At 47.7% G+C, this 20,866-nt stretch overlaps 1 protein-coding gene and 1 long non-coding RNA gene across 4 annotated transcripts in view; one reads left to right on the top strand and one right to left on the bottom strand.

The window, feature by feature from the left end:
* Positions 1–321: 321 nt before the first annotated feature.
* VSTM2B (V-set and transmembrane domain containing 2B) lies at positions 322–20,379 on the bottom strand. The gene is made up of 5 exons (XM_030282283.4): positions 19,705–20,379; positions 18,896–19,080; positions 17,310–17,339; positions 15,868–16,276; positions 322–1,017 (listed from the first exon to the last, which is right to left on the bottom strand). Exons 1-5 carry the CDS (start codon positions 19,775–19,777, stop codon positions 929–931), a joined length of 786 nt encoding a protein of 261 aa, XP_030138143.1. The 5' UTR covers positions 19,778–20,379; the 3' UTR covers positions 322–928.
* LOC140684838 (uncharacterized) overlaps positions 19,361–20,866 on the top strand; it is a 14,254-nt gene continuing 12,748 nt past the window's right edge. For 2 of the 3 annotated variants that reach the window (XR_012057697.1, XR_012057698.1), the window contains exon 1: positions 19,361–19,741. This is a non-coding gene — a long non-coding RNA (uncharacterized lncRNA). The remainder of the gene's footprint in view (positions 19,742–20,866) is intronic. The other variant, XR_012057696.1, reaches the window with a different exon arrangement.

The following is a 20,866-nucleotide window of genomic DNA, read 5'->3' as shown; positions in this document are numbered from 1 at the left end:
TTTCAGAGAGGCCTGGGGCAAACCAAAGCAATTTACATTGAATGCCACATACTGTCCCACTGTCCATCTACCAGACCTTGCCCTGAGTGCCCAGAGATAACTGGTGACACCAAGGAACAGGCAGCTGCAGCCTGGGACTGGCTGCTGCACGTTCTGCTGTGGGCGAGGTTGCCTGAAAAATAACTGTTTTCAATTTTATTTTGTTTGTACTGCACCTTTCCTCAAGTCTCTCTGCTGTGACAAGGTAGGGAAGGCACGTAGGCATCAAGCCTTCTCAGGGACATTCAGGACACAGGGAAAGGCACACACATCTGTAAAAACTTTATTTCAAAATCTTTTTATTCAACTGTTATTCAGCAATATACAATACAGTTTATAAACAAATGTCTTACCTTGTTTCCAATCTTCATTTAAAAATAAATATTATTGACAGTGAATATTAATTATGGTAAGATGTATCTTTTAAATGTCTCCAAAAGAAATAATTTAATTAAAAAAGAAAAAGGAAATCCAAAAAAACCTAAACACAATAATCTACTAAAATATTTCCTTTCTTAGGAAGGGTTTGACCCAACATCTTTACATATTGTCATAAAGATAACTGCTCAACAGTTCGTGCAAAATGAAGAGTCAGAGGAAAAGTTTAGAAAAGAAAAAATAGTACATTAAAATAGAGAAATCATAAGTGCCATGCACAGAGCAGGGCTTTACACCATAGAGTCTGGAAACTAGATACATTATTCTATGTGATTTACTTTCTTGTGGCATCCCCAAAAATATGTTTTTCCCCCCATGTAGAATTTATCATGCTTCTTTCAGTCTCTTTCTGTCCATCTTTAAAACGGTAGGGATTTCTTTGTAGGGGTTTTGTTTGTTATTAAATAGGTTCATTTCTGTTTGGCTGAGGAGGAGTGAAGGGAGCAGTCCGTCAGTGGTTTACTAATAAATGTACAAGCTTATGCAGTATTAACAGGGACATGTATAGGAGTGGGTCTGTAGCATAAATAGGTCCTGTACCTAGAAAAGAAAGAGACAAGGGAGAGAAGGAGATTTGATTTTTTTATCTTTTCCAATCTAGAAGATTAAATGCAGAAGAGAAATATAGGAAGATTCATTTTTATCACTTCAGTGCCAGGGGTCAGAAGCTTAATTTTAATAGTAAAACAGCATCCTCAAGCTATCCAACTCAAATAGCTTTTTCCTCCCCCTCCCAAATCTGACTCCACTTAGGTCATTTCATTATGTGCTACTAATGGTACACCTAAACTTGGCTTCAGCCAAGTTACCAGCAATTGAGATTTCTATAAATACACCATAATCTGGTATATAGTTTCTTGAGAAATGACAGGTATCAACCACCCATTACTTTAAAGGGAAATGACAAATGCTGCATCTGTACTTCTTGATTAACAGGACATGAACCCATTTCATTTGGAATGGGAACAGCAAGACCTTGACATCTTCTTTACCTTTTATAGGAAAGAGCAGAATTTTAAATTAAAAATGTGCTCAGGAGCTATAGACAAACAGAGGTCAGGTGTGGAACACATCTGTTCCCGTCAGTGTGTCCCAAGGAGAGCGATGAGCTAACTCCTGGGGCAGGACACGCCGAGGCAACTGCTCCCAGAGGCGAGGCAGCCCCTCCATGCTGCAGCTGCTGAGGCTGCCCCTGCCTCACACCCACACACACCCAGATACTCGCCCCGTTTTTGATTTTCCAGGGACGTGTGCTGAAAAGACACAAAAAGGTATTTGCTGTGTGCACCGTGCTGTGGCTCCTCTCCCTGGCACGGGAGGGATGAGCTGTGGGGCCACGCTTGGCCAAGAGAGCAGGACACAGAGGCATGAGGCTCTGCTGTGCCAGCCTGGAATGGCCATTGCTGTGCTAAGGGCAAGGGCAAGGGCAAAGGCAAAGGCAAAGGCAAAGGCAAAGGCAGAGCAGCCCCATTCCCTTGGAGCAGCCCCATTCCCTGGAGCAGCCCTGTTCCCTGGAGCAGCCCCATTCCCTTGGAGCAGCCCCATTCCCTGGAGCAGCCCTGTTCCCTGGAGCAGCCCCATTCCCTTGGAGCAGCCCCATTCCCTTGGAGCAGCCCTGTTCCATGGAGCAGCCCCATTCCCTTGGAGCAGCCCCATTCCCTTGGAGCAGCTCCATTCCCTTGGAGCAGCCCTGTTCCATGGAGCAGCCCCATTCCCTTGGAGCAGCCCTGTTCCCTGGAGCAGCCCCATTCCATGGAGCAGCCCCATTTCCTGGAGCAGCCCCATTCCCTTGGAGCAGCCCCATTCCCTTGCAGCAGCCCCATTCCCTGAAGCAGCTCCATTTCCTGGAGCAGCCCCGTTCCCTTGGAGCAGCCCCATTCCCTTGGAGCAGCCCCGTTCCCTGGAGCAGCCCCATTCCCTGGAGCAGCCCCATTCCCAGCACTGCTGCAGGGCAGGACACGGGTGCCTGGCACTCCCTGAGCTCAGCTCAGCCCACACAGACACGGCCAGGCTGGGCCACAGCAGCTGCCCCTGGGGACACCAGCATGTGCAGCTTCACCAGCACAGGATGGATGTGATGCATGTGGGACAAAAGCAGGAGTCCAGTGGGAATTTGCCCTGCAGCTGAAGTGCAGAGGGGCACCTGGGGAGAGGCCTTCTCTGCTGAACACCCAACCTACAGGAGTGACCAATGCCCAAAACACTGAGTGCCACCCAGACTGTGAGAGACACTTTGCAAAGCATGAAAACTTTAAAAATAAGTTTTCTGTATCTCTGGAAAAGTAATCAGGGCACTTCTGCTTACGAAACTCACTTCAGGCACAGTAATGTGAATACTTTAGTCTTGGTCTCTAGGACATGTGAGTGTCTCCCAGCTGTGTATGATCAAAGGAAATGCCTCAAACAGTGCCTGAGCAAAGCACTGCTCTTGGGCTCGCTGCTCCAGCTGCCTCATAATCTATACACACCTCACCAGCAATGCTGGAACACGATTACCCAGCATCAAAAATAGTACACAGCAATGTGGTGTGCAATTGAGGAACTCAAGAAATGTCCCCACAGTGCTATCTCACAGACGCCCAGACTGTGTGATGATTATTTAGTTATTAAGGCTTTAATTAAATCCCTGCATGCACAAACACATGCTCAGGACTGCCTGCACAGCAACAGCAAGGTATTAAGATGAATACAGGATTTTTGTTTTGAACGCTGAAAAATCATTAACAAACACAATTAACTCCAGCAGCTAAAGGAGTTGCAACGCATTGCAGAAAGACACTAGAAGTGTGTGCAGGGAAGTCCTCTCTTCTGGGACATGGCACAGCTGCAGGAAGGCCAGTCCAGGACAGTCCCCACGGGCTGTCACTGTCCCCTGAGCCTGGGGATGGCAGGGGCAGCCCAGCAGCAGCTCACACTCCTGGCAGCTGCACACAGCTCAGTGGTGCCAAATTTGTGCCAATTCCACACCTGCCCAGCACTGCAGGGAAGAGCTGGCCTTAGATATTTATTATCATCTAACCTGAGGATGCTGAGAACCCATTCCTTCCCTGCTTTCAATGAACAGGGCTTGAGTCTGAGATGCTGCCAGTTGCTCAGACAGCAAGATGTGCTTTTGTGAGGGGGAATTCCCCTGGAAACACTGAGAAACTCAACCTGGAGAAATGGGCTCTTGAATCTCAAGTGTCCTTACATCTATGGTGCTGAAGGGCTGCCAGGAACACCAGCTTAGGATCATTTCTGCTTTGAAGGGAAAGCAGAATTAGTCACAACTCCTTGCAGCACCTGTGTGCCTAGTTAGCAAAAGCAGTCCTATGTTGGTTTTACCCTTATATACTAGTTTTAGTTTAAATTTCAATGCAGAACTGTGAATTCAGTAGTCCAAATTTTGTCTTTTCCTTTTGTAGAAACTACTGTTGTTTTCAACCTATATTCTCCATCTTCTCTGATGGCAGAATGTGAGTTCAGACTCTGTTAATAGGATCTCAGCAGTTAAATGAAACACATTTTTAAAAAACTATTTGAAAGTGATTTTTCTTGCTGAACACCACATACAAGCTTCTTTTTTTTCGTACTGATTCAGTGCTGTTCTGCTCTATGACTTCAGGCAGTATGGGACACACGGAACTTCAGAATTCTCCTCCCTCTAAATATAAGCAGACCAAAAAAATAATTTCAACAACAAACTGAACTTAGTATCCTCGATTCTGCTGTTACTGCAGTAGTAGAAGTCTTTTGGTTAATAAATTGCTGCATCTGTAGATGTAAACAAATAAAATGTGGGCTTGAGCATGAGGATCTGGACACATGATTGACCCAGGTGTGAGAACAAAGGGTTCTTCTCCAGGCACCCTAAATCAGGAGTACACAGTTACTTGCAAACTACAGACACTGGTGAGAAAACATTTCACTGATATTTTGAATATTCATTTGATGTTCTGCACGCTTATTTATCACTATACAGACTTACAACTTTGCTTTTAAAATATTTATATGCTCATGGCCAAAAGGAAAAGTCTACCACCCACCATGCAGAACAAGAACAAATTGTTCTCTTCGTGTGTGGTGAATTGCTCTCTGGCATCACTCATCGTTCTTTGGGATTTATGATATAATAGTGCTTTACTGCAATTTTCTATTTAATATTTTTTTCATGCCAGAATTAATCACGGTTTGACTTAAAACAGTTCAATTGAAAACAAACATTAATTAACCAAGTGACTTGTGACACCAAGAAAAAATGGGATGATTCTTTTACAAGCTATATTTAACTAATGGTCAAACCCCACAGTTTCCAGCAGTCACCTATTTTTCTTACTAGAAAGAATCTGAAAAGTCCTTTGATGTCTCTTTCTGAGATGGTGGTAAAATGCAGTGGCCCATATAATAAAAAGCTGAAAGACATCAGTAGCCTATTTTCCGTGAAAGATGAGATAACACCTAAAATCTGCCTGCCTATTGATGATGGAGCTGGGGCCCCGGCTGGCAGTGTCACGAGACATTTCTCTGTACTGCCTTTTATGCAGTGACCTGTTAGCCTTGGCCTATTTCCTTACAGAACAATGCCCAATTAAAGCCCTCAAACCTGGCATTTCATTAAGAGGTGACCATATAGATTGATCTGTTCTCTCAGTCCAGAAACTATAGACTGCACTTGATACACATTCTTATTCTGCTCTCTATGGGAAAAAAAGAGTTTTACATGGGTTGCTAGTCAAGGATCATTACAAACAATAACCTCCTAGATGAAACAGATTCTCACTCACTGACATACATTTGGAGCATTTGCATTGAATGGAATTTCCCCAACTTCAGACCTAAGATGTTCTTAGAAGTTTTTAATTGAAATTACTAAAGTCACTATACACTTACTGAACCAAAGAGATAATAAGCTACACCTCATTAGAACTATTCCACAGTTTGAGACAAGATCTCATAAACTCTGCTCTAAAGTACTTAAGTATTCCACTCTTAAGTACTTCCAGCACAATACACACATTGCATTTTTGCTTTTTTTTAATCTTTTTTTTTGTACCTAATGCCTTAAAATTCCCACTCCCCCCCAAGAGCTAATTCTCCAGGATGCTGTGCAGATGTGCATGCAGAGCCTGTGCTGATTTAGCAGACCCTGTGAGCTCAGCCCTAGAGCACTGCATGGAACAGGAGGTGTTGTTGTTCAAAGAAGTACTGGTACAACAGGAAAAACCACTGAACTATGGTGTCCCCATTGCTCCTGGCATTCGGCTGGCTGTGGATCATCCCGCCCAGGCACAACCAGAAACAGCTCCTCAGCTGCCTTTTGGTGGAGCTAATTTCAGCAGTGGTGACTTCCCACATATTTATGAGCAACTGCATGGGACCTGCTCGCCACTGAACCTGCCTAGAAGGCATGATGACTAAATTAGTTTTCTATCCACTACCGTTTTTATTTATGATTCGCCGAGTTTTGGAACAGCCTTCTATAACTCATCTCAAGAAAATGCCTCACAGAAGTCAGCATATGTTTTTATTTCTTCACAACCATGTAGGTAGAAGCTTGTGATTCTGCTTTGTTCCTTCATCCATGACATCAAGGTTTTTAAGGTCAGGAGTAAATCTTCTCACACAGCCAGGTGAAACTACCAGCATTGCCCTCTACACCCTTGATGATAATGCCCGCGTTTCACTTCCTTATCCACACACCAGAGCCTCATACTCTCCAGGAAGCTGAAAGCAATTTTACTGGCCAGAAACTTTGGCCTGAGTTTTGTAAAATTCTGTCATCATTTTAGGTCTTATCAAATACACCTGAGTTTCACTGTTTCTCCACCTTCTCTCTCAAAATATCCACTGCAATACTGAGGCCTATATTTAGAGGTGAATTGCCAAAACCCCACATTACAAGAGTTACTGAAAGCCTCCTGTCCTGGTTTTGAAAACTCGACAGGTTTTAATATTTCAAATAAGATTCCATTTGCATTTCAAGCATTTAGCAGTCCTGAAAAGAGGACACTAAATTACACTAATTTACTTGCCACACCTGTATCTATTTATGTGCTGGGCTAAACTCACATGAAAACAATGAGGTGAGGCATAATTTAAAGATTGATAACCCTACAGAAGCTGCATACAGGTCAGCACAGTGCAAACTTCCTGAATAGGCAGAGAAATAAATATTTATATTTGAGAAAAAGGCAATTCCTTGTAGAAGCGTGGTCCTTAATTTTGACTGTTCTTGATGTGACAACTCAAAAAGTTCACCTAGGATGGAAAACTGGTGTTTTAGACTTTAGTGTTTTAGCATGGTAGCAGTAAGGCTACAGATTAGAAAACAAATAAATTGGTTGGAAATGAGACAGAAGTGTAATCATGCAAGGAAATGATGCAGAAATAAAAGTTTGGTTCTGATAAGAAGCTAAGATAAGAAAAATATTCCTTCTGCAGTATTGATTTTCTGAAGCACTGCAGTGCTCTGCTGGAAGTCAATGTTGAGTGCCTGTGGGACAGGACAGACACAGGCATTGGTAGAGGAGCTGGGGATGTGTTTCTTAGGGCACCTGCAACTACTGAGGTGGATTTTGGTCTCAACAGAGCTCATTTTAACTGAGACTCATTAAAGCCAAATTTTCTTTAAAATGCTAGTGCTGGCAATCCCTGCCAAACATGCTCATGGTACACAGACCAGCCAAGTGCTCCCTTACCCTCTACAGAGGCTCTTCCCTCTCCTGGATCATAAGGACATCATCAGACATAAGGTACAGGATTAAATGGACGATTGATCTGACCATTCCACAGCAGATCTGCAAGGCACAACACTTTTGTATTAACAGCTATCACAAACAGAAGAGTTGTTGAATTAATGGATTTGATGAATGCAGGGAAATGTTTATCTGCTATGGAGCAAGAAATGCTCCTGTATTTATACAGAAATACTTCTGTTTGTTAGGTCCCCAGAGAAATATGCAGTTTCATTGCCAATAGACTGGCAAAAAGCTATCTCCTACTAAAGTTACAAGAAATAGGGGTAACACAATATGGGAAGTATTTTCCCTCAATATCCCCATTTCCCTTCTGTAGTAGCCAAAAGTGTTCAGAACAATCAGCACTGGTACCAAAGCCTCCCTCTGCTGCTTCAAACACTGCGTGTGCCTGTGCACACCTGTGTGCTGAGGGCAGGCAGTGCCCACAGCCTGCCCAGCAGAGCAGCAGCTGAGCTGAGGGAGCCAGGCCCTTGGGGGCTGCTCCTGGGGTCTCTTCTGCACTGGAGAGAGCCAAACAAACCACTCAACCATGCCAAATATCCACTCGGGAGAAATTAAAGAGTAACTTCTAGACAACACCAGGAGTAATTTATAACGAGCTCCAAAAGGAAACACGGCTCTAGACAGTGTCACTGGAGAAAAGAAATGCATCCTGAATGCTTAAAATAAGGAATTCATTCTATATAAATTATACAGTTCAAACACTTTCCATTGGTTTGCATTTAAATAAGCCAGTAACTTTCCTCTTTTAAGACCTGCAGCTGGTCTCTACTTTGTATTACCCTCACATAAACAGATTTCTGCTTTGGTATAAATGAGATGATGTCTCATTGACAAACATCTTATTAAGACACTCAAACTATGCAACTATGAATTTTTTTAATTTCCAGAATTTTCTGCAGTTCCATGATCTAAAACTAACTTAACAAAACCAAGAACTGTTAATTCATTCCCTGAAAGTTAAATAACGAGAGATACAAAATTCTTTGCAATGAAATTTGGTGGAAAATGAATTCTAAACTAAAATAGAGAGAAAAATAAGTAACTGAATGAGCGGTAGCTGAGGTGGTAAATAAGCAGCCAGTCCTACACTTCCTTCTTCTGTACTATTATGTGAGCAATTCCAGAGCATATCCATACACACAAGCAGCAAAAGCACAACTCAAACTGCCCAGAGCACAAGGCAGTGAAAAATACTGGCTGCTGGTTTCAGCTACTGAGCTTTGAAGCAAGTTTGGGGTATATTCTCAGGTTTTTCATTATAAGTAGGAGGACTATAAAGTCATATTGCAAGAAAGCAGGCAAGCTAGATATGTTCACACAATGCCATAGGAACTTTATGAAAAGACTGACAATAAGAGTGCCACTGGACAGAACCACAGGTTTCACATTCTGTAATTGATACAAGTTGTAAATATTTGCAACCCAGAAATAAAGATGATGACACTGTGGTTCTCACTTCACTGTCTGTAGAGTATTTTTGACTTGATCAGGATTAGGAGCAAGCTGCCAATGTAGTTGTAATTATGATTCCAATCAGAATTATTAAACTTAAGCAGATGCTAGTGCAGATTAAGGATTTTTTTTTAAATAACCCTATCCTGTCCATACTTAAAGAACAGAGCTCAGTGCGTTAGCAGAATGCATGATGACACATGAAAAATGGCTGTACTGAGAGCATGTGCCTGGGGGAAAAAAAAAAAAAAAAAAAAAAAAAAAAGAAAAGAAAAAGCAGAGCCTGTCATTTCCATAAAGAAAGGATCACCTTTTTGCTGTAAACAGTGGCATTTTGGGACTGACCCACAAATACAGAGATCCTCCAAATTTCCAGTCATTTCCAATGACTGATATTTGCTAGGTGTTAGTTAACTAAAGACTTTGCTGTGCCCTAGATGTAAGGGAGGCCAAGCTTTGCAGAATAAGGTAGCAAGGGGTTATTTGACAAAACTGTGGACATGGGACATTCCTCAATACCCTCTGTACATGTGAAATCTCCAGCTCCTCAGTGTGAGAGGGATTCAGATTAGCACGCCAATTTAAAAAATTATAAAGCAGTAAAGTAATTCTAATTATCTCAGTTCGATGAATTTTACCCATAGAATCACAGAATTGGTGAGGTTGGAAAGGAACTCTAAGATCACCAAGCCCAGCCACGAACTCAGCACCACTAACCCATGTCCTCAGGTGATACATGGCCATGTCTCCTGAACACCTGCAGCAGCATGGTAACAGAACAGGAGCTCTGCCTGCTTTGGAAGTCAGAGCCTCTCCCTGCTCACACAGGGATGCCCTGCTCGCAGCCACAGGGTGACAGCAGCTGTTTTGGGGAGTGCTTGGGGTGCTTTGCCCCGTAAGCACAGCTCCCTCCTCCCTGTGTGAGCCTGCACAAGCTCGTGCTGGCTCACACAGACCCCTCTGCTGAGCACGGCTGCTGCTCTGCCAAACTGCTCTTCTTTCCAGCTAATAAAATTGCCTCCCAGCTGATAACAGCCTAGCAATATAAAGTGCTTGGTTGTTAGCCGCTGTTGTGACAAATAATACCATTCTGCTGACAACCCCATTTTTTCCAATACAAACCTACTTGAACTGTTTATTATTGACATATGGGACTGCCCTACCATTATCTAATTTTAAAAAACACATAGTAAACAGCAATAGTGAGCCTGACAGCATTCTTACTGCTTTAGTAAAGCTAAATCAAAATCCAAAGCAACCTCCTTTTATTGCTAGCACAGTCCTGTCAGGTTCTCTTAAGTAAAAAAGAAACACCTACACAGGACTACTATAAGATTCATTTCCTGGCAGAGGCTACTCTGTGTTTGCTCTCCAACTACAGCCCACACCACTAAAAGCCTTCTCAAAACCAGTACCAGTAAGGCTGTCTGGGCATTTCTTTGTGCCACTACTGCTAGGATTTAAACTCTTAGGGACCTATATAAATCGACAGTTCAAGCATCAGTAAAGCTGCATAAAGTTTACATCAGCAAAGCTGCACCAGCATAGCAGAGGTGGGGAGTGTGTAACAATTACTGTGTCTCATAAAAGATACAAAGTTAATTGGTTCTGCAAACTAAGACTCCGTTTTGCAAAGTATCTATTGAAATAATGTACAATGAACTAGCACTACGTGTATATTCCTGTCCCAAATGCTGTTTGCTCATCCAAAAACACATGTGGGTGCACTGAGCCTTTCTTCATATAAGTTTCTAATTCTCACTCACTAATGTATCAATCTTATATAGAAATCTACACCAATAGTAGATACAGCTTCAGTATTTACTAAAAAGACCTGTAATACCCCCTTCATTAAGTGTGTTCAGTAATATTTTTAGAAGATTTTTTCACCTATAACTTAAAGATATCAAAGAAATTCAAATAATATTTGAATTTCTTCAAGGGCACTGAACAGGCTGGAGTAGAATAGGTTAGTATGGTTTTGTCTGTCCTCTGGGGAGCAAGCAAGAACCACTGAAAGGAGGTTACTCAAATAAATTGGTTTCCACTGCACAAAAACACCCAGGCACAGCTTGTTTCTGCCCTAGATAATGAGGTGACACAGTACAGCAGTTAGTGCTTTTGTCCAGTTCGAAAATTAATCCATATTACACAGACACAAAGGAAGATATTTGACCTCACTTGTCCCCAGAGCAGTCTAATTTGCCTAGATATTAAAGTGCTAGTGATGTGTATTTAATGAGAATTCTTTTTGCATGTTTATTATCCACTGACATTTAGGAGGTCAGCCTGATAATTCAGTTATGGCCTCTGTCCTGGTACTTTATTTAATGTAAAAGAAAATGTGATGTGACCCAGGTTGCATTTAACTACAAGTAACATCAGAATTGAGCTCATACATGGTCTCATAAAAAGCACAGGAGAAGGGGCATAGACCCTGACATTGCTGAGTGGGGAAGGCAGGGAGCCTGAGCTGAGCAGCCACACAGACCTTCCTTTCTTGCTATTTCATGTAATGTTCATCTATCAAACATAAACGAGCTCCACAGGCTGTGTCTCAAACTGGCAGAGAGTCATTAAAGCTCTGACAAAGCCAGGAGAGCCCTGAACTCAAACCCTCACTCCAAAGTCAGTCCAAACCCAACCCCAGCCCCTCCAAAGGGAGTGCCCTGAGCAGCCCCAGCTCTGCACAGGGGCTCCTTCCCTGCAAAGGCAGCTCTGCCTCAGACACGAAAGGCTTGCAGGAGGGGAGGGACAGGCACGGAGTGAAGATTTATCTTCTTCCTTGTGATGACCACTTCACCTGTGCACAACACATCAGCTCGTGTTCCTCCTAGAGCTTCTTGTTTCACACTCCCATCTTTGTTTATTTTGTTTAAAGCTTTCACTCCTGAGCTTTGAGGCTGGAGATCAAACAAATAAAAAGGAATTTGGAAGCGTCAATGTCTGATCTACATTCTGCTCAGAAGTTAAACTAAAAATTGCCCCCAAGCCAATACACAGGCACTCATTTTGGAGACCAATTGATAGGATATAATACAGTCAATTTCTCTCCCAGGAGGTCAGGATGAAGATCCTTGTTTATTACTGCACCACCAGATGACAAAGTTAGCCTCACCACTAAGGCACTGGACTTAAATTTGGAAGATCTGAAATTAAGTTTTCATATTTAGTTTCACAGCTGTCACACGACTCAACAAAGTCAGTTATTGTTCTTGTGTCATTTATCTGTCTCAAACACTTGAACTGCAAAGTTTCTGGGACAGAGATACCGTGTGTTTCACTCAGTGATGCTCCTGCATCCTCCTACTCCACCCAATAAAAACCAGGGGCACTTCCAAACAGTAACAACTGTGCACACTTTCACTTGCTCACCCCCATTTTTTCCTACAGTGTAAGATTCCGTTTGTGTACAAGCATTTAAACTAAATGCTCAGTATTATTTCATTTAGAACCACATGCATGACTGCTTCTCCAATAGTGTTAAAAGTGGTTTTGCCAGCAGATCCTTGTCTCCTCACAGCCCAAATCCCATTTTCTAGGCTTCCATGAGACCACAGCACCAAGTTTTTATATGGTTGCTTAAACATCACAGATAAAATTCAGTTTAAGTAGCTAATATTTGTGGCATATTGGTCAATTTTTCAGTTATACTGGATCTATTGCCTTATATACCATAATGCTGACACAGACTTGAGGCAAATACCATTTCTGATGGTGTTCAAAACAATGGATTTTCTATTTATACCGAGTTTATCAGATGATACTCTCGTCTCTTTAAATAATCTCAGTAACAGACACATTTATCCTAATAAATTCATGTTTCAGTTCACTTAGAAGATGTAAAGAATCACACTTCTCCATGGTGCATGACTGGGGCAGCAGCTGAAGTCAGCAAGAGCCCTGCAGGCACATCTCAATGTAGCATTTGATCTATAATCATGTTTATTGGAATCCAAGTACACAGAGGCCCTCTCTTACTACACTGAAAGTATTGGGAAGATTTCTATTGCAAGGAAAATAGGATTAGAGGCCAATTCATGCAGGACACTGTAGCTAGTGCCATGCCATCAGCTCTTAGGCAGAGCTCTCCAGTGTCTTAAATGAGGATGTTTCTTAATCTCTGGTAGCAAATCCATTGTTCAACCACATTTCTGCTTTTATACAGAGGAAATATCCCTGTGTATAATGAAAAGACTTAGAAATGCTAAATACTGTAAATGTATTAGACTATTCAATTATTACACACAGATTTGGTGGAAGTACTTATCTGTATGTGTTATGGAGCTCAAAATAGGATAATGAGGCATATGTATTACGCTGCTATGCAGATATAACTCATACAGCAACACAAGGCTAGGTCCTGCAGTCTTAAACACCACGTGAACAAAGACTTAGTTGGATTTCTTGGCCCTACTGTGTGGAAAACCAGTTACAACACTGCCTTGGGGGTGGACTCAAAACAGGGCTTCTAGTCCCCAGAAGTAAATAAAAGGGAAAAACCCATTTCCTATAAAGCAACTGCATTCTTTATGGAGAACAATACTGTACCTAACTGCAGCTCTAAAGAACACCACTTTACCACACCAATGAGAAACTCAGAAGATCTAAGATGTCATTTTCTTTTAGGACGTTTTGAAGAAAGTTCAGTGCTTATCCAACCCAATTTGCAGCACTGGAGACCCCAGTCTTCCCTTTCCTCACAAAAGCAGGTGATAGTCCTGCAAGCCCTCATCACACTGACTGCCATGTTAATATTTTATCCAGGTCTCTATGCAACATTCATGTCTAGGGAAGATTTCTTGCCTCTACACCAAGCTGTCTCTCTGCTTCAGATCAAATCCCTGTCCCAGACAGTCCTTCTAAAGCACCCAGGAGATGGGGACTGGGACAGCAGCAATCTGCTTCACAGAAGCAACCAAAGAGACATCTTGTCATAACAAGACTCAGGCAGTTCTGGTCCAGAAGGTACCCAAATTAGGAATTTTTGAGGGTCAAGTTCCTCAGCTGCAAATCTCCAAAGCCATGCTGTGATTGATGTTCTATTGATTTGTAATTACAGACAGATCCAAACTACCACAGGAACAGAAATTACAACAAACCAGGGAGAAGCCTGTTATTCAGGGAGATCTTGATTCCAGCAGAGTGAAAAGGCATTATTTCTACAAGAGGAACATACCAAAATACAGTATTAATTACCTCCCTCTTATGGGGACAAGAGCAGGTGCTGGTTTACACCTTATTAAGTCAGTACAGGAACAGGAACAGCCTGACTTGGATTTCTCCAGCACTGGAGCTGCCACAGAGTGGCACTGTTCACAGAGACCAGTGTGCCCAGCAGGCAGCTCACAGCACCAGATTTTTGTTTAGCCAGTTTTGTAGCCCTCAGCATCAGCCTTCACCTGGAGACCCCCACTAGATGTTTCCCTGTATTCTGCCACCTGATTCACTGATTTAAATCATCCCATTACCTCCTGTGCTGGCCACAATGCTACCAGCTTATTTTCAGAATTTAATGCAGTCTAGAAATGATGCAGAAGTGCCATATTCCAAGCCACAGACATGTAAAAAATCAGGACAGACAGCAGGTTAGCTGATCTGGGCAGGAGGTCTTGCCCTAACAGGCATTTGTGCCATGCTGGCTTGGCGGCACACGCTCGCATCCATCTGTTGACGTGGAACTGAGCCCGCTGCACATCCAGCGTCCTGGTTTCAGTTCATATGCACCACGTAAGCTCTGGGTTCAGCAGGCAGGGTGCACAGCACTGCAAGCCCTAAACCCAACCTCTTTTCAGCATGGAAAACACCGCAAGAATTCTCACACTCATGGAGTGGAAAGGAAATATAAGAACAACCCCCAGCCTTGGGTCTGAGGAGAAAAGCAGGTATTTCCAAACAAAACATAATACATCATGAGCATTACAGTGTCTGGTTTAATTTCCTGGGGTCAGTGGATTCAGCAAAAGCAAAATTAACTTCTTTAAATGTCCACAAGCACCTTTAGTTAGACCTCAGGAATTGTCACCTTTATCTACCACTAGACAGCCACGAACAACCAGCTCAGTCTTGGGAATGATAAGGAGTAAAATCTAACTTTCACATGTATTTCTACAAAAGAAAGAAACTTAATTATTCAGAAAACAGGAAAAGGTAGTAGCCAGATAAAACACAGCACCTGTACAGCACCAGCAGGTCACAGTGACCCACATAGGAATGATTTCCACTACTGTGAGCCAAAACCTACAATTGCTTGCCCAGAAAGTGTGAAGAGGTATCAGGAAGAAGTGTGAACTTCCCTGCGTGAAGATTATGAATCTGCGTCAGAAGAGACGCAGCAGAGAGGGGAGCTCAGGCCTTCCCTGCACAGTTAGTGGCAAAAAATTGTTTCCCTTTTCCACAGATAACTTGGCAGGGACATTTGTTCAACATTAGCTAAGTGACAGTGGCTGAGAGGAGAGCTGAAGCCCAGCCAGAGCAGCACCACACCTCTGAAGCTTGAAACACTTTTGCAATGCAGATTTAAGACTACGTTCCTTGTCCCAGACATTCTTGTCATTGCATAAATAAGGGTTTATAACTGCCTTCTCTGGCAGACCACAACATGGTAATGTGGCATTAATAACTTAATACAGTATTAACTGATAGACAATCAGTATTAGCATGGTGTTTACATTTGGAAGACATTATAGAGCACCGTATCTCCAATTTTTATCCTGTCATTAATTCAGATGTGGAGCTCATTACACAGCAATTGACATTTCCCTTCTGAATCTGCATCCTGCTCTGCACAGGCCTCACATCTGCCTGGGACAGCCAGCCCTGTAAGCCGTTTGCTGATCTAAATCTCTGCAAATCTAAATTCTCTGCAGCACATCCATGGTGTTTCGCTCGAGGCTGCAGTTGCTGTTTCAAACACTGCACCCGAAAAGCTGCAAGGGGGTTCTGAACGTGGGGCCTCCCATTGCATCTACCAAAGGGATGCAGGCGCCAGCCTCGGACTCGGACCCATCGCCCCAGCCCCGTGCCTGTGTTCACTCCTGTCCAGGCTGGAGAAAGGCACAGTCCCGGCCTTTGGGACAACCTCAGCGCACTTTGCCAACACCCCCGGGCGCACTGCTGAGTTTCAGCGCCGCGGGGTGACAGCGGCAGCGCCGGGCTCGGTGCGTGCGGAACGGGGCTCCCTCCCGGTGCGCCCTACCTGACCCGTGCTGCTGGCGGAGGATGGCGGCCTGCCCGGGCGGCGGCGAGGCCGAGGAGGCTGCGGCGGCGGCCGTGGCGGCGGTGGCGGTGCCCGGGGCGGTGCCGCCCGGGGCGGGGGCCGGCGGCGGCGGCGGGCGCTTGGCGGGGCCGGGCGGCGGCGTGGGGCGGGCGGCGGGGCCGTGGCGGCGCGGGGCCGCCCCGCTCTGGATGTGCGACACGGCCTCGGCCGCCTGCACGTCGGGCGGGGCGAAGCGGGACAGGACGCGCAGCAGCGCCTGAGCCTTGTGCTCCTGCGTCTCGTCGTCGCTGTAGTCCGACACGCGGCACTGGTAGACGCCCTCGTCCTGCCGCCGCACGCCCGACAGGCGCAGCCGGTGCGAGATGTCGTTGCCCTGGACGCGGACCGTCTGCAAGAGAAGAGCGCACGGCGGGCACGGCCTCAGCGGCGGCAGCGCCCGGCCCGGCCCCGCGCCGTGCCCGACGCTGCCGGGGCACGGAACCGGGGCTGGCTCCCCCGGGCAGCGGACACCGAGCCCCGCACCGAGCCCCGCACCGAGCCCAACACCGAGCCCAGCACCGAGCCCCGCACCCAGCCCAGCACCGAGCCCCGCACCGAGCCCCGCACCGAGCCCAGCACCGAGCCCCGCACCGAGCCCCGCACCGAGCCCAGCACCGAGCCCCGCACCGAGCCCCGCGCCGAGCCCAGCACCGAGCTCCGCACCCCGCCCCGCACCTCGCTGCTGAAGCCACACCTGGCGGGCGCTGTCCACAACCAGCCCCTGTCCCCATCGTCCCCACGCCACCTCCCAGCTGTCACCACCAGCGCTCTGCCACCGCCCCCCCGGGTGTTCTCTCGCCCCTCGGACAGTCCCAGGCTCGGGCAGCCCCCAGACCTCACGAACCGCCCCGAACTCCCCCAGGGAAAGTGCAGCCCCGGGGTCGCCCCCCGCCCGCTGCAGCGAGCCAAGCCCGGCTGGTCGGAGGGTCCCCTCCCCGGGTCCAAGGAGCTGGCCCGTGTCCTCAGCACCGCGGAGAGGGGCAGCGGCAGCCGGGCCGCTCCAAAGGAAAAGGAGCGTGTTTCCTGCAGGACAGCCAGAGAAGGGGGTCGCCTCAGGCGACTGGGGATTGCAGAAGGCAAGATTCTCTTCTGATTTGGCCCACAGTCCTTTTCCAAAGTGGCTAAGGAAGGGCTGTAAGGCAAGCGTCACCTCCTCTGGATTTGCGAGGAATGAGACGTGACTGCAAAACCAGCAACAGATGCTAACAGTGTCTTGAGCCACGGCACACTGAGGAGAGGAAACGTGCCACACTCCTGCCGTGCTGCAGGAGCGCGGCTGCCACTGAGACCAGCTGCATTCGTGTGTCAGGAAGTGAGGGGGGCATGCAGTAAATCCCATATGCGTGGGAGGAGGGATGTGCACCATCTCGAGCTGCACTTACGCTGATTTTGGTTGCATCCTTATTTGCTACCTAAAAGAACAGAAAAAAGGGCAATTAGACTTAGCGCTGCCAGCACATCAACAGGATGCTCATATTCCCACCCTGGTGGAACGACAGGACATGGATAGATGCAAGTTTTTCTGCTTGCCCTTCACACAGCCTGTGTGGCTCAGGGCAGTTCCCCAGGTGATGGGGAAGGCAGCAAACCAGTGCTCAGCCGGGGGGACTGTTTTGGTAAAGTTCCCACGCTGCCCCACAGAAGTGCTGCCTTCCCCAAGGGTGCGAGCAGCAGCCAAAGAAATGCTTGTTGCATGCTCTGCTGCTCACAGTCACTGACAAACACGGGGGAAGATGCTTCACCAGCAGCACAGCAGGGAAAGGCTTGAGCAAGCTGGATCCTGCATGGCTCAGGGCAGAGCTTCAGTCCTGAAACACCCCGGGTGCAGGTATCATGCAGCAGGTTTCATATTTGGTTATGTTTTTGTCTCCAGCCAACCACTGTAAACCTAAGTGATGCCTCAGACCTCACTGATACGCCTCTCAGGGAGACGGTCATCATTCTCCAGGCTCGCTCTGTCATCATTTATTGTAAAAGCAGCTCACAGTTTTTATATAAGGTTAAAGAAGACATTTAAATCCAAGCGATTTATTTCCCAGTCTGACAACTGACTTACACTTTCCCCAGCTAGGCGGCATCGCATTAGCTCAGTGTCTATATGCTTTGCATCTCTATTTGAGCTCTGCAGGAAAACAAGCGTGCCACAGAGAAGGGAGCTGGCACGGGCACAGAGGCTGCCGCGGGCCACCCTGCTGGCACAGAGGCCGGGGGCTGGAGAGGATGACATGTCCTGCACAGTAGGGCAACACAGCCTCAAAATCCTGCTTCACCCCACTCCTCGTACAGCCCCGTCTGGCACCTGCAAGTTGTCTTTGCTCTGGTGGGGAGGGGCGTAGGATGAATTGGCTTATGCTGGGGAAATGCAGCTGAAGAATTTAGATTAAAGCCTACCCTCAGACCAAGAGGCTTCCTAGGGGGAGGGCAAAAGGCACGCAAGCTTTAACTCTGCTTCATGCATTTTAATTGCTGCATCTGACTGGAAACATCTTGCTGAGCTTCAGATATGGACACGAGTGTGGGTGTATACAAGTAACTGTACCTTTGTAGATGCAGACTGATACCATGTTAATGTATCAACAGAGAGGTGTATCCCTCGTGCCTTTCTCTGCACTATCAGTGAACAGAGGCTCTCCCACCTTTTACAGTGATTCCTAGCTCAGTCCACAGAAGCACTGTTTTTTGCTTGTCCACACTTCATACAACAGCTTTTCTTGGGACCTCATTGCTGATTTTGCAGTGGAGCATCTATCATTTTCTGTTTACAGTCCTTAAAGCACTGATGTTTTTCCTGACATGAAGTGCATGCCCCGTACTCCTGCATTCCTCAGAGGGCCTGGGCACACTGATGCTTTCTACTGGTGGCTGGCACTGGGCAGAGGAAGCACTCTGGGAATGCTGAGTTTATTCTCATCACCACCTAAGCATGTTGCATTTGATGAAGAGATGTATCTCCATAGCAATGTATTACCTTGCTCCTGCTGCCGGGGACACTGATGGCTAATTCGTGTGCAAGTTCTCTGGCTGGTTCTTTAAGGTACCACCACTGGATTTCCAAGGAGTAAGAGGTGGATCCGCTGGCTCGGAAAGCACAAGGCATCTCAATATCATCTCCCTCCCTAACAGTCACATCTTTGGGAACTTCAGTAAAGGTAGCTGGGAGGGGAAGATAGAGTTACAAGGGCTGGTTAACGAGAGAGATTACAAGACAAGATCACTCCTTTTCAGTGTAACGTGAGCTGCTTCAGCTCAAGAGCTAAGCGCTGACCGCGACGCAGGTTTCCTGGAGCCCAGGGACCACAGGGTAAGCTGAGCATCCGGGACCGCGCACCCGGGGCAGGGCCGAGCCGGCTCCCGTCACCCTGCAGCCGCGGCTTCGGTGGAAAGTTTGAAGAGGACTTAAAAACCTCCCGGTCCTTCTAAGAAAGCCCTCGGCTTGATACAGGGCAACCGCTGTCCCAGTGTCCCGTCCCGCCGAGCGGCGCGGGGACTGTCCCGGGCTGCGCGCCCGCCGCGCCCCGCTGCGCTCCGCTGCGCTGCCGGCAGCTGCGGCCCAACAGTGCCACCTTGTTCTGCCAGAGCCGCCCGGGCAGCTCCCTGCCCCCAGCCCCAAGCTGGGAACGCGCTGGGGAGGCCGGGCCTGCCTGCGAGCAGCGGGGCGGCTGCAGCTCGGCCGCGGACGGGCGGCCCCGCAGCCCCGACGGCCCCGCAGCCTCCCGCCAGCGAGTTGTGCCCGGAGCGGCGCATGGCCGCGGGAAGAGGCCGAAGTTCTCTACTCACCGGTCACGATGAACAGCAGAGGAGCGTTGAACACCAGGTAACAAAGGGTGCAGAACAGCCCCCGACTTTCCATCGCATCTATGTGGGCTGCGGGCAGGGACCTGGCTGGGGGCGCAGCCGGGCGCGCCTCAATCCATCGCACACAGCGGGCCGGGGCAGGGCTCCTTCCCAAAAAGCCAAAGCCTCCCGGCTAACCTCGGTTCGCGGAGAAGCAAATATAAAATCCACAGCCGGCTGCTCAGACTCGCTGGCAGGTGGAAGCGACGTTTCTGGGAACGCGGCAATAAAATCGCGTCCCGCTGCTTGTCTCCGCCGCGGGCGGGATTCAACTGCCCTGCGCTGCGTGGGGGCTCCCGCAGCCCGAGAGCGAGCAGGCGGCGCCGGGCGCCTCTCCGAGCCCCATCCCACGGAGCGCTCCGCGCCCGGAGCTCGCCGCGCGGTCCAGCGAGGCGGCGGCGGCGGCGGGGCCGAGCCTCCCCTGCCCTGCCCTGCTGCGCCCGGGCAGCGCCCGCCGTGCGCCCGTCGCGGCTCTGCCCCTGCGCGGCGAGGCGGCGGCAGCCGAGCCCGCCTCTCCCCGCCCGGCCGCGGATCCCAGGATCCGATGGATGCGCGGCCCCGGCCGCAGCTGCCCCGCGGGCCCGGCCCCCGCCCGCGCCCCGCACCGCCCCCCGCGCCAGGCCCCGCCCGGCGCAGCCCCGGGACCTGCGGAGCCGCTCGGGCTCGCTCGCCGCCCGGCCCGCTCCGCTCCAGCCCCCGGCCGGCGCTGGGAGTACCTGCCGAGCACCTGAGCGCGCTGCAATAAAGCCGCTGCTGGCCGCGGCATCCCCATCCCCGCCCGGGGCTCCTCCTGGGCTGCGTGCCCGCGCGGATTGCTCGGCTGCTCTCAGCCTGCCGAACTCACTGCGTTCGGTACTTGTTAAAATACATTAAGGAAACAAAAAAAACAAACCCCCAAAAACCCCACAACAAACCCCACTCCTATTGATTTAGAAAACAGCATCATAACGAGAAAACGTTTCCATGGATCAGCTGTTTCTCAGGCTAATATCCCAATTAAAAAATAGAAGCGTGAAAAGTCATCAGTAAAGTCATTGCAGTAAGTATAAATCATAAGCAGAATTTGATTTTTGCGGTAACTAATGTGAGGGAGCTGTATTTTAAT

This window comes from Taeniopygia guttata, chromosome 11 (assembly GCF_048771995.1).
Source record: "Taeniopygia guttata chromosome 11, bTaeGut7.mat, whole genome shotgun sequence".
NCBI classification, from domain to species: domain Eukaryota; kingdom Metazoa; phylum Chordata; class Aves; order Passeriformes; family Estrildidae; genus Taeniopygia; species Taeniopygia guttata.
This window is presented reverse-complemented; position numbering and strand designations above follow the sequence as displayed.